General features: G+C 45.0%; 1 protein-coding gene across 8 annotated transcripts in view; it reads right to left on the reverse strand.

Annotated features, from left to right (window-relative positions):
- Positions 1 to 13609, reverse strand: part of LOC124869796 (voltage-dependent R-type calcium channel subunit alpha-1E-like) — a 101854-nt gene that overhangs the window by 24970 nt on the left and 63275 nt on the right. For 7 of the 8 annotated variants that reach the window (XM_047367929.1, XM_047367932.1, XM_047367931.1 and 4 more), the window contains 6 exons: positions 10135 to 10202; positions 9960 to 10027; positions 7377 to 8162; positions 1911 to 2158; positions 1591 to 1717; positions 1374 to 1503 (listed from right to left, as the gene is read on the reverse strand). In XM_047367929.1, coding sequence (XP_047223885.1) covers positions 1374 to 1503; positions 1591 to 1717; positions 1911 to 2158; positions 7377 to 8162; positions 9960 to 10027; positions 10135 to 10202 — 1427 coding nt within the window. The remainder of the gene's footprint in view (positions 1 to 1373; positions 1504 to 1590; positions 1718 to 1910; positions 2159 to 7376; positions 8163 to 9959; positions 10028 to 10134; positions 10203 to 13609) is intronic. The other variant, XM_047367927.1, reaches the window with a different exon arrangement.

Here is a 13609-nt window from a genome sequence, read left to right on the forward strand (position 1 = left end):
TCATCACTCAAAACCCCAATCATGGGTAAGACTGCCGACCTGACTGCTGTCCAGAAGGCCACTATTGACACCCTCAAGCAAGAGGGTAAGACACAGAAAGAAATTTCTGAACGAATAGGCTGTTCCCAGAGTGCTGTATCAAGGCACCTCAGTGGGAAGTCTGTGGGAAGGAAAAAGTGTGGCAGAAAACGCTGCACAACGAGAAGAGGTGACCGGACCCTGAGGAAGATTGTGGAGAAGGGCCGATTCCAGACCTTGGGGGACCTGCGGAAGCAGTGGACTGAGTCTGGAGTAGAAACATCCAGAGCCACCGTGCACAGGCGTGTGCAGGAAATGGGCTACAGGTGCCGCATTCCCCAGGTCAAGCCACTTTTGAACCAGAAACAGCGGCAGAAGCGCCTGACCTGGGCTACAGAGAAGCAGCACTGGACTGTTGCTCAGTGGTCCAAAGTACTTTTTTCGGATGAAAGCAAATTCTGCATGTCATTTGGAAATCAAGGTGCCAGAGTCTGGAGGAAGATTGGGGAGAAGGAAATGCCAAAATGCCAGAAGTCCTGACCTGAACCCCATAGAGAATCTGTGGGATATTGTGAAGAGAACGTTGAGAGACTCAAGTCCCAACACTCTGGATGAGCTAAAGGCCGCTATCGAAGCATCCTGGGCCTCCATAAGACCTCAGCAGTGCCACAGGCTGATTGCCTCCATGCCACGCCCCATTGAAGCAGTCATTTCTGCAAAAGGATTCCCGACCAAGTATTGAGTGCATAACTGTACATGATTATTTGAAGGTTGACGTTTATTGTATTAAAAACACTTTTCTTTAATTGGTCGGATGAAATATGCTAATTTTGTGAGACAGGAATTTTGGGTTTTCATGAGCTGTATGCCACAATCATCCGTATTAAGACAATAAAAGACCTGAAATATTTCAGTTAGTGTGCAATGAATCTAAAATATATGATTGTTAAATTTTCATCATGACATTATGGAAAATAATGAACTTTATCACAATATGCTAATATTTTGAGAAGGACCTGTATGTGCATATCCGGTTTTAGTTATATATCTAAGAAAAATCTAGAAAATGTATATTTACAACGATACTGTCTTGCAACGCCATTTCTATTTTTGAGCCTTATTCTGAGCTGTATTTTGTTTTAAAATTGGCTAATGGCATTCAAACCACATTAGCAACAAATACTTGAACTGTGGCAGTTTGACCAGCAGTAATATTGTCAGTCTTACAAGGTGTCTTATAAAGAACTACCTGGATCTGAACCCTTGGCCTTTTCATTTTATTTTAAACAAATATTACATTTACCTTAATTTACCCATAAATCGTAATTTGTAATGGTCATTAGCAGTTCATATACCTTGTTTCTGTCTGAATTTGTGCACACAGGGTCTTCTGCCGCCAGCGCGATGCTGCTTGCCACGATCACAAGGAGAATGGTCATTTCAAAGTAGCGAAGAGTGACCACATAGTGACAAATCCTCCTGATACTGTGGAGCAATGAAAGGGGAGGATGCTGAGTGGGTGCATGCAAAAATTCAAGACAAATGATTTAGAGGGTATGTGTTGTATCTTACGGGTTGGAGGCTTTGAAGATGAACATGCTATCAGGAGCTACAGTTTTAGGAGGCACTGGGGGTTCCTCGTCCTCTGTTTCCTCCTCATTCTGCTCAGACTGGTATGCTTGCAGCTCTTTGCTGTTCTCTAAAAGTCCCAGACAGTAGGAGAGGACCAAAAAGGGGAAATGAGTTAGTTCTGCATGAACAGCTATAACACAACATGAGTAAACAAAAAAAGTAGCTACTGATATTAGAATTCAGAAACACCTACAGCTGGTGCTACTATTTCATGATACCCCATTTAAAGCAGTGTGACTGCAGGGAAAAGACAGGTCTACCTGTGACGGGAGTAAGCTCCAGAAGGGGCTGTGTAGACATTTCAATGGCCACGCTGCCCTCCAGGTTGGACTTATCACGTTTGATGGAGATCTTGCGTTTCTCTGACTCAATGGTACTCACGGTGTACTCTTTTCCCTCTAAAGCAGGCTCAACTGAGATGTTTTGGCACAGGGGTTCATACTGATCCATGCAGCCAGCCTCTCCCTGCTTTAACCAGGTGCACTGTGGAGGATCAGGAATATCGCTGCTGGGTACAGAAAACAAATGACAATACTTAAAAAGAGCACAAAATTATTTACTCTGACATCATGAAGGAACTGTTTCAAAGTTCAAGTAAATTTACTTGAAGTTTATGCTTTTCTTGCTGTTTTTTTATCAGAAATATCAGAGAATGTATGAGAAGATTCCTCTGGATCATGATTAAATTCTGCACTTTAATTAAACAACAGATTTATTCAAAACACGCCTGGGTCTAGCAGTTGCATCAGTCTGTATCAACAATAATGAGCCAGAGTGCAGTAAAAGATGGTGCAGACATTGATGTAACTATGGACTAACCTACTACTTCAAACTGTAACCCTCTATTTTAATTTATAACCCACAGTTCTATTAGCATGATAACCTGCATCTTCTATAACAAATGTTTATATGGCAATACTCTAAACACACCACTTGCACCACTTGTGAAATTGTAGAGTAGTAGAGTTTTTGGAAAGCTAAGTTAAATTTTCCTAGCCTCGCCCAGGCTTGATTACAGCCATACATGTAAGAAATCACGTAAATAAAACTTGTCTGAGAACGTGAAGTAGGCAAAATATCTCAAAAAGCAACACGTTATACCTTGATCTAATGAAAGTCAAGAATAGATTAGAAACAAAGCTGTTGACATTTATCAGTTTGTAAAGTGTCACGAACCCATTTCTAAGGCTTTCAAACTCCAGTGAAGTGTAATAGGAATAATTATCCACAAATGCAGAAAACATAGAAAAATGATTAACCTTCCAAGGAGTGGCTGGCCTCCCTAAATAACCCAGGAGTGCATTGAACAACATCTAAAGTGCACACCTCTGTTGCCTCAGTTAGGCTCAGTTTTTACGTTTCACTAACAAGCATTTCAAAAAATGAACATCACACAGACAATCAAACATGGTGGTGGTGGGTGATGGTCTGGGAATGTTTTACTGCTTGAGGACCTACAGAGGTTGGACAATGAAACACCTGGTTTTAGACCACAATAATTTATTAGTATGGTGTAGGGCCTCCTTTTGCGGCCAATACAGCATCAATTTGTCTTGGGAATGACATATACAAGTCCTGCACCATGGTCAGAGGGATTTTAAGCATTTCTTCTTGCAGGATAGTGGCCAGGTCACTACGTGATACTGGTGGAGGAAAACGTTTCCTGACTCGCTCCTCCAAAACACCCCAAAGTGGTTCAATAATATTTAGATCTGGTGACTGTGCAGGCCATGGGAGATGTTCAACTTCACTTTCATGTTCATCAAACCAATCTTTAACCAGTCTTGCTGTGTGTATTGGTGCATTGTCATCCTGATACACGACACCACCTTCAGGATACAATGTTTGAACCATTGGATGCACATGGTCCTCAAGAATGGTTCGGTAGTCCTTGGCAGTGACGCACCCATCTAGCACAAGTATTGGGCCAAAGGAATGCCATGATATGGCAGCCCAAACCATCACTGGCCCATCCCCATGCTTCACTCTGGGCATGCAACAGTCTAGGTGGTATGCTTCTTTGGGGCTTCTCCACACCGTAACTCTCTCGGATGTGGAGAAAACAGTAAAGGTGGACTTATCAGAGAACAATACATGTTTCACAATGTCCACAGCCCAAGATTTGCGCTCCTTGCAACATTGAAACCGACGTTTGGCATTGGCATGAGTGACCTTACCAGGGAGGCTGAGGTGTGTGATCCCCCTGTAGTTGGAACATACCCTCTGGTCACCCTTCTTAAGTAGGGGGACTACCACCCCAGTCTGCCAGTCCAGAGGCACTGTCCCCGACCGCCATGCAATGTTGAAGAGGCGTGTCAACCATGACAGCCCCACAAAATCCAGAGATTTGAGGTACTCAGGGCGGATCTCATCCACTCCGAAGTCCTGCCACCGTGAAGCTTTTTAACCACCTCGGTGACTTCAACATGGGTGATGAAAGCGTCCAACCCTGAGTCCCCCGCCTCTGTTTCCACCAGGGAATGCGTGATCCTCAAAGTACTCCTTCCACCGCCTGGTAATGTCCTCAGTCGAGGTTAGCAGCCTCCCACCCCCACTGTAAACAGTGTTGGCGAAGCACTGCTTCCCCCTCCTGAGACGGTGGACGGTTTGCCAGAATTTCTTCAAGGCCAACCGATAGTCCTACTCCATGGCCTCACCAAACTCCTCCCAGGCCCGGGTTTTTGCCACTGCTACAGCCCGGGCTGCGGCATGCTTGGCCTCACGGTATCCGTCAGCCGCTTCAGGAGTCCCACAAGACAACCACCTCCTTCTTCAGCTTGACAGTGTCCCTTACTGGCGGTGTCCACCACCGGGTTCTGGGATTGCCACCGCGACAGGCACCGCAAACTTTAGGGCCACAGCTACGGGCAGTAGCATCGACAATAGATGCGGAGAACATGGTCCACTCGGACTCTATGTCTCCAACATCCCCCGGGATCTGGTCAAAGCTCTCCCGGAGGTGGGAGTTGAACACATTCCTGGCCGAGGGCTCTGCCAGACGTTCCCAGCAGACCCTCACTATGCGCTTGGGCCTGCCAAGTCTGTCCGGCTTTCTCCTCCTCCAGCGGATCCAACTCACCACCAGGTGATGATCAGTGGACAGCTCAGCGGCCGAAGGTCTGATGGTACGACAACAACGTTGATCATTGACCTCCTGCCTAGGGTGTCCTGGTGTCAAGTGCACTGATAGGCACCCTTATGTTTGAACAAGGTGTTCATTATGGACAATCTGTGACTAGCACAGAAGTCCAATAACAAAGCACCACTCGGATTCAGATCGGGGAGGCCATTCCTCCCGATCACACCTCTCCAGGTGTCACTGTTGTTTCTCACGTGGGTGTTGAAGAAGTCCACCAGCAGAATAATGGAGTCCCCCGGGAGGGGCACTATCTAGCACCCCGAAGGCCGTAGGCCGAAACAACAGTCAGAGGCCTGTCCCCAACCCGAAGGCGCAGGGATGCGACCCTCTCATCCACTGGGGTAAACCCCAACATGAGACGGCTGAGCTGGGGGGCAACAAGCAAACCCACCTCAGCCCGCCGCCTCTCCCCGTGGGCCACTCCAGAGTAGAAGAGAGTCCAGCCCCTCTTAAGGAGATGGGTTCCAGAGCACACGCTGTGCGTGAAGGCGAGCCCGACTATTTCTAGTCGATATCTCTCGACCTCCCGCACAAGCTCAGGCTCTTCCCCCCCCCAGCGAGGTGACATTCCACGTCCCTAGAGCCAGCCTAAGCATCCGTGGATCGGGCCGCTGAGGTCTCCACCTTCGTCTGCTGCTCAATCCTCTTTGCTGTCTAATATAATCATTTCTAATAAAAGTATTGTAGTAGACACAAACCTTTCTTAATAACATTTACATGTGTGTCAATAATGTCAAATAAAATATAGTAAATATTCATAGAAGGTGATATAATTATACTTTACATTAAATGAATCACAGTGAAAATAGATAATGAGTAAAGGAACACAATATTTATTTTGGAGATCTTACAAATGTAATTGTTGATGGTTTGGTGGATTCTTTAGCTGAATTGTCAAAATTAGCAGCTAACTATACTCTTTATTTGACAGGCTGCCCAATTAGTCATTTTAGGCAAATTAGGCAAATTTTAGGCAAATCAAAGTTAGGGCAGGTCAAAACAAAAACTTAATCTTAATGTTAGAAGGGTTGCCGAATCTCCATAACAACCTATAGATGTTATCTACAAGCCAACCTGTTTCTTTGGGAGGGATACTACAAAAAAGTCATTTTTGTCCTAACATGTTAACATAGTGTGGAAAAACTCTACTGGGACTTTAACTGGAACCATGTGCTTTGGTTATCTGTATCTAAGGGTGTATTCACACCAGAAAAGTGATTTGCTTGTTTGGTGAAGACCAAAAGTGGACGTAATTTTTTTTCGTTTGGTGCAGTTTGCTTTCACATTGTACTTTTTGCAAGTGAACAATAACTTGTAGACAAAGCCACGGGTGTGAGGCTCGTTCCTCCAATTGGACAGAAATGACTAGGGCGGGACATAGCACAGACCTTGCTGCATTTTTGTTTGGCATATTTGTGCAGTTCCTGCAGCTGCAAAATCATTGCGAGCGTTAAGAGCAGCTGCGTGCGCTGACCCACAACACGCTGGCAGCAGCGCTGCTAAGTGAAAGACGATGGATCAGGTACGACTTCAGTACAAAATTTACTGTTTATAACATTTACTACAGTTGCTTGGTCCAAAATGGTGTATCTTTCTTGTGGCTGGGTCGGATTGAGGCCAGTACATATTCACCCCAGAAGCAAACTGCACCAGTTTGGAAGGACTCGAGACCACCTCAAAAAGTGGGTCTTGGCCCGGTTTTTTTGGTCCAGAGCAAGGCTTCGCCTGAGTGTCCTGTACACCAGCACAAAAGGTCCAGACCAAGAGGGGAAATTAACTCTGGTCTGTTTAAAGCAGACCAAACGTGGCAGGTGTGAATATACCCTAACACTCATGTGGGTCTGGCATGAAACAAAGGATAAATATGTGGAAAAGCTATACTCAACCACTGTTAGGTATGGTGGGGGATATGTGACGCTGCGGGCCTTTTTCTCATCCAAGGGTTGTGGAAACCTTGTTAGAGTGCATGGCATCATGAATTGAAATATCAGAAGAATTTAAATAAATCTGGTATCCAAAAAAACCAACAACAGGTGATCAGTATCTTTCAAGAGGATAATAATTCAGGACATAGTGCTAAATTAACACACTATCCTAGTCTAAATCAATTAGAAAAACACATATAGTGAGCTTCAGAAACAAAGTGGATAAGGAGGGACCCAGAATTCTGGACAATACAAAAGATTTTGCAAAGAAGAATGATCAAAGAGCTACCTCTCTCTGTATGCTCCTTGTGAAATGCTATGACGTTATATGAGAAGACTAGGTTCCATCCAAATTGCAAAACAACCACCTCTTTTGAAGTACGGACAGCCAGAGTGGTAAAAATAATGGCACTGGTGATTTAAATTTTTTTTTTTTTTAATATGGGATTCTTTTCCAAGTGAACAAATACCTTTACTATGGTTGTCAATAAACATGGCGAACACATGAAGCATTTCAAGCAGATAAGTAACAGCAACTTTGTGAAAGGATTAAATATATTTTTTGAAGCACCTTTTAGCTTTTCTCAACTTTTGGATACACAAAAGCTGCATAATGCAGTGAAGTAAAGATAAACAGGTATAGTTCACTGGAACAGCCCTACCTTCTGCTCTCTTCTCCGACTTCCGCATACGGATTGGCAATGCATGTACCATCCTCTTCCTCTAGTTGTGTTATGTTCTGTTGTTCTCCCTCTCCTTCAGCTCTCTCGCTCTCTTCTCTGTCTTCCTTCTCCTCTCTTTCATCAATGATCTTCCTTTCTTGACTAAGCGACCGTCTGACATGTAGAACCTCATGTGGGGTCTGTGTGCAGTCCAGACTCTTGGCTTCAACACGAGCTTCTCGGTGACGGTGGCGTCTGTGCCTTGCTCCTTCTTCTGGTCCCTGACTGGACCTGAACCTCCGGGCCACCCGGTGCCTTCCGCCGCCTGCAGTCCGGTGGTTTGCTCCTACTGTTTTTTCCTCACTCATGTTGACAAGGGGCTCAGCAGCCGGGGGCTCAGGCATTGGAATGGAGATGGACATTGGGGGCTCAGGTAGGGGCATCTTCACTGACATGGGAGACTCAGCCAAGTGAGCCGGGCTGGCCTCTGGAGAGATGGTAGGCACATGTTTGGGAATGGTGGGAGTTTCAGCATTGTCCTCTGTAGGGCTACCAAACAGCTCCTCTCTGCTCGCCATCTGACGACGTTTGCGTAGTTGGTTGGCTCTCTGCTCCCACACGGATATGTTAACTTTTCTCCTCCTGTCGCGGCGAGTTACAAAGGTGCTGGCGCCGTTCAGGGGCTGCTCATCTGGGGCCCCTGCTGCACAGTCAGGGTCTTCTGGGAAATTGGGCCGTCCTCTGTGGATCGCCCGTTTTCTGTATAGGTAGGGTCTTCTTCTCCCACTAAAACATCACAGCACAAAACATACCTGAATATGGCGGCAGTAACCTGTCCACATGTACAGATTTAGTGACAAGAAACAAAAAGACAAATATCCATTTGGCAGACCAGCTATCTAACAAGAAAATGTTGAAAAAAATTAAATAAAAGTTGCAAGAAAAGGGCAAACCTTGTCAGTAAATTAGTAATGTTGGTTAATTCTTAACAGAAAATATTCCCATGGAAAAATGAGCAAACAAACATCCAATAAATGAACAATAATACCTGGGAGGAAGGAACGAATCAGAAGTCAAAAAAGGGAGAACAAAATCCACAAGACCAAAAAGAAAATGCGTGGGATTAAAGTGCAAACATTGTGTAACATCTACAAAATAATCTTTTCGAGTAGGGAAACTAAAGAAAGGTCTGTGTGACCGGGATGCATTCAGTTTTACTTACTGGTGTTCAGATTCTTTAGTTGTCCGATGAGTGGTCATTTGAAAACAAGACATTAGTGGTTTACAACATACACTGAACTTCTGATGTGGCACAGAACAAAACGTGAACTTGGAAGCAAAAGCTGCAGGGATCAACTAATTAAGATTGTAAAGAATTCACTGAACTCCACTTCATTTCACTTAATACTGAATACAGGTGCGTTCCAATAAATTTCATGAAAATGTGCATTTATTTCGCCTCCCTGCCATGACGCGCTAATGCAGTGTTTCATGCAAAATAAACTATTATTGAGTGCACATAATGTACAGAATTTGAACATACTTTGCATTAATGTGACATTTCTGTATTTATAATTATTGTTATTGGCATTTTTATGTAATCAGAGTTTTTCATCAGCAGCAAACCAAAATCCCCAATATTAACAGAAATGATAGAAACATACTAATCTGTGGGTAGTGAATCTATTTAAAATATTCACCTTTGTAATAAATAACTAAAATATAATTTTCTTTTGTCATAGCATGATATTTACTTTTTATTGGGACTTACTTGTTATGTATGTAATGCCATAAAAATGGTACTCTAAAACTGCTGAGCTGAGAAAACATATTAATCAAATAATTTTGTTCAGTGCCACACAACAAGAATATAACAAGACAGCAAGATGGAGCCAGAAAAACTCACATCAATAAGCTTATCAGTGGTTGCAACACATACATGAGTTACACTTATATATGTTACGCACAAATGACACATTCATATTCAGAACTAAAAATTAGTCACTGGGATTTAAACATCTGTGCTTTTGTAAAACTGTCATGTCCATACATTCAAAAGTAAAATATGAGATCTCTTTGGACGGAAAAACACACCAATAATGCTGTGTAATCACATCAAAACAGCAGCAACTTTTTCATTTTTATCTCTTCTCCTTTATTACTATTTTCTATAATTCAGATAACTCAAAAATAAAAACTTCTTAGGGAACATAACTTAAACTTAGGATGCAATAACAGAAAACAGCATTGATCAAACGATATTATGAATAAATTTGTTTTGTTTTTAAAGGACCATGATTTAGCATCTTATAGCATTCTAATTGGTGCAGACTAGCCATCAGTAAATGGATGTCTTACCTAGTGTTCACCTAAACATTAATATGTTCCTATGTGTATAGACTGCATTTAAGGGACCGGGATTATAACATCACTGTATAAACCGCCATATTCAGCATAAAGTTTTAAAGTTTTGGCCATTGATCATATGAACCTATGAGTTGTGACATTTTTTTGTCATATACTAAAAAACATTAATTGTGTCTTTTTGTAAAGACTGATGTAAAATGTAACCCAATAACTTACTCTGATATCAAGCCGTCTCTTCCTCTTGCATATCTCTGATTGAAGAACTCTTCTTCCGCCTCTTCATCCTGGTGATACAAACCACATGAACAACTATTTGACACTTAAGGTTCTAAACATAAGCATATATAAAATACATAATTGTTTTTACAGGTTAAGAAAAAACAATGCAAACCTTGGTAAGTTCCTGTGCGTTGGCCAAGTTATCCACAGCGATGGCCAAGAAGACATTAAGTAGTGTGTCTGTCATAAAGGCAGTTGAGGACAAATATGGCTAACCAGGATTCACCATCTCTTCTCAATTGATAACACTTTAAATTATTCCCAGGACATATTAAGATATCTTTGATTTTTAAGGTAACAAGTTCTAAAAAGTTTATATTGAATTTAATGTATTTATTTGCTATAGGTGAGCAACATAAAAAGAGTATTTTAGGGAGGCTGAGCCGTGTAAAATGAAATATAAGGTGAAGTTCATCAGTCAAACATGTTTTGCTCAAAAAAAATGTTTAATAATATTTGAATTTTTCTATCTAGGTTATTTAACGGCATTCACAGCAAAAGCTGTATATTTTCTGCCGATAAATGCACGACCATAGCTGCGAACTACACAGAGCTCAAATGACATCTGAAACTGGAAATAATTTTAAATTAGCTAACAGGAGGTCTGACTTTTGTGCTTGCTTGTTTTTTTGTGCCACGATTTCTGATTTCCTGAAAATATAGCTGACTGACTGTTTATCCATGCCAAACAATAATTTAAAGTCGCGGTCATAAATTGGTGGTCAGAGTGCCAAAAATGCAGAATTAGTTATTAATTCTTTGGGCAAAATTTACAGAAATGTACACAATGTGAGTAAAAACTTTGCTTATTCTAGTAAATCCATGCTAAACCACATTTGACAAGGTTTTTATGGTTGCAGCTCACATACTCAACCCACAAATGCATTTCTCTTTCAGAAAAGACACCATATAAATGGAAATAAATAGGTTTTCCAACGGTAAAAGACTGATTGCCAGTAAAAATTATTACAACAATGAAAAAATTGACCGAACACCAAATTCATCACTTTTAAGGCTATGTTTATGTATTTGAGTCACTATGTATAGTGTTGACCCTGAGTGAATTAGAAATATTTCGCAAAAGATTTAAGCTTATTTACCCAGTTCTTGTTTTCAAAAATTATTAAAGTTCTATGCTGTGTTATTATCCCAGAAAATGGGATGGAGTAATTAAATACTTGTACTCGTACTCGTCGTCTTCCGCTTTATCCGGGACCGGGTTGCGGGGGCAGCAGACTCAACAGAGACGCCCTCTCTCCAGACACCTCCTCCAGTTCCTCCAGGGGGAGCCCAAGGCGTTCCCAGGCCAGCCGAGAGACATAGTCCCTCCAGCGTGACCTGGGCCGTCCCCTGGGCCTCCTCCCGGTGGGACGTGTCTGGAACACCTCCCATCCCAAGGAAGGCGTCCAGGAGTAATCCGGTATAGATGCCCGAGCCACCTCAACTGGCTCCTCTCGATGTGGAGGAGCAGCGGCTCTACTCCGAGCCCCTCCCGGATGGCCGAGCTCCTCACCCTATCTCTAAGGGAGTGCCCGGCCACCCTACGGAGGAAGCTCATTTCAGCCGCTTGTATCCGGGATCTCGTTCTTTCGGTCATGACCCAAAGTTCATGGCCATAAGTGAGGGTAGGAACGTACACCGACCAGTAAATTGAGAGCTTTGCTTTTCGGCTCAGCTCTCTCTTCACCACAACGGACCGGCACAGCGCGTCCATTACTGTGGCAGCCGCACCAATCCGTCTGTCGATCTCCCACTCCATTCTTCCCTCACTCGTGAACAAGACCCCGAGATACTTAAACTCCTCCACTTGAGGCAGGAACTCCCCTCCAACCTGAAGAGGACAAGCCACCCTTTTCCGGTGGAGTACCATGGCCTCGGACTTGGAGGAGCTGATCCTCATCCCAGCCGCTTCACACTCGGCTGCGAACCGCCACAGCGCATGCTGTAGGTCTTGGCTAAAGGGGGCCAGCAGGACCACGTCATCTGCAAAAAGAAGAGACGAAATCCACTGGTCCCCAAACCCGACCCCCTCCGGCCCTTGGCTGCGTCTAGAAATCCTGTCCATAAAAGTAATGAACAGGACCGGTGACAAAGGGCAGCCCTGCCGGAGTCCAACATGCACCGGGAACAGGTCCGACTTAGTGCCGGCAATGCGGACCAAACTCCTGCTCCGCTCGTACAGGGACCGGATGGCCCCTAGTAAAGGGCACCCGATTCCATACTCCTGGAGCACCCCCCACAGGGCATCACGAGGGACACAGTCGAATGCCTTCTCCAGGTCCACAAAACACATGTGAACCGGTTGGGCAAACTCCCATGAACCCTCGAGCACCCTGTAGAGGGTATAGAGCTGGTCCAGTGTTCCACGGCCGGGACGAAAACCACACTGCTCCTCCTGAAGCCGAGGTTCGACTATCGGTCGGACTCTCCTCTCCAATACCCTGGCGTAGGCCTTACCAGGGAGGCTGAGGAGTGTGATCCCCCTGTAGTTGGAACACACCCTCCGTCTGCCACCCCAGTCTGCCAGTCCAGAGGCACTGTCCCCGACCGCCACGCAATGTTGAAGAGACGTGTCAACCATGACAGCCCTATAACATCCAGAGACTTGAGGTACTCAGGGCGGATCTCATCCACCCCCGAAGCCTTGCCACCGCGGAGCTTTTTAACCACCTCGGTGACTTCAGCCTGGGTGATGAAAGAGTCTGACCCCGAGTCCCCAGCCTCTGTTTCCACCACGGAATGCGTGATTGCAGGATTGAGGAGATCCTCGAAGTACTCCTTCCACCGCCCGATAATGTCCTCAGTCGAGGTCAGCAGTCTCCCGCCCCCACTATAAACAGTGTTGGCGAAGCACTGCTTTCCCCTCTTGAGGCGACGGACGGTTTGCCAGAATCGCTTCGAGGCCAACCGGTAGTCCTTCTCCATGGCCTCACCAAACTCCTCCCAGGCCCGTGTTTTTGCCTCTGCCACAGCCCGGGCCGCAGCACGCTTGGCCTCACGGTACCCGTCAGACGCCTCAGGAGTCCCACAAGCCAACCACAGCCGATAGGACTCCTTCTTCAGCTTAACAGCATCCCTTACTGCCGGTGTCCACCACCGGGTTCTGGGATTGCCGCTGCGACAGGCACCGCAGACCTTACAGCCACAGCTACGGGCAGCAGCATCGACAATAGATGCGGAGAACATGGTCCATTCGGACTCTATGTCTCCAACATCCCCCGGGATCTGGTCGAAGCTCTCCCGGAGGTGGGAGTTGAATACATCCCTGGCCGAGGGCTCCGCCAGACGTTCCCAGCAGACCCTCACTATGCGCTTGGGCCTGCCAAGTCTGACTGGCTTTCTCCTCCTCCAGCGGATCCAACTCACCACCAGGTGATGATCAGTGGACAGCTCAGCCCCTCTCTTCACCCGAGTGTCCAAAACATGCGGCCGAAGATCTGATGATACGACAACAAAGTCGATCATCGACCTCCTGCCTAGGGTGTCCTGGTGCCAAGTCCACTGATGGACACCCTTATGTTTGAACATGGTGTTCGTTATGGACAAACCGTGACTAGCACAGAAGTCCAATAACAAAACACCACTCG

Source organism: Girardinichthys multiradiatus, chromosome 6, assembly GCF_021462225.1.
Source record: "Girardinichthys multiradiatus isolate DD_20200921_A chromosome 6, DD_fGirMul_XY1, whole genome shotgun sequence".
In the NCBI taxonomy this organism is placed as follows: Eukaryota; Metazoa; Chordata; class Actinopteri; order Cyprinodontiformes; family Goodeidae; genus Girardinichthys; species Girardinichthys multiradiatus.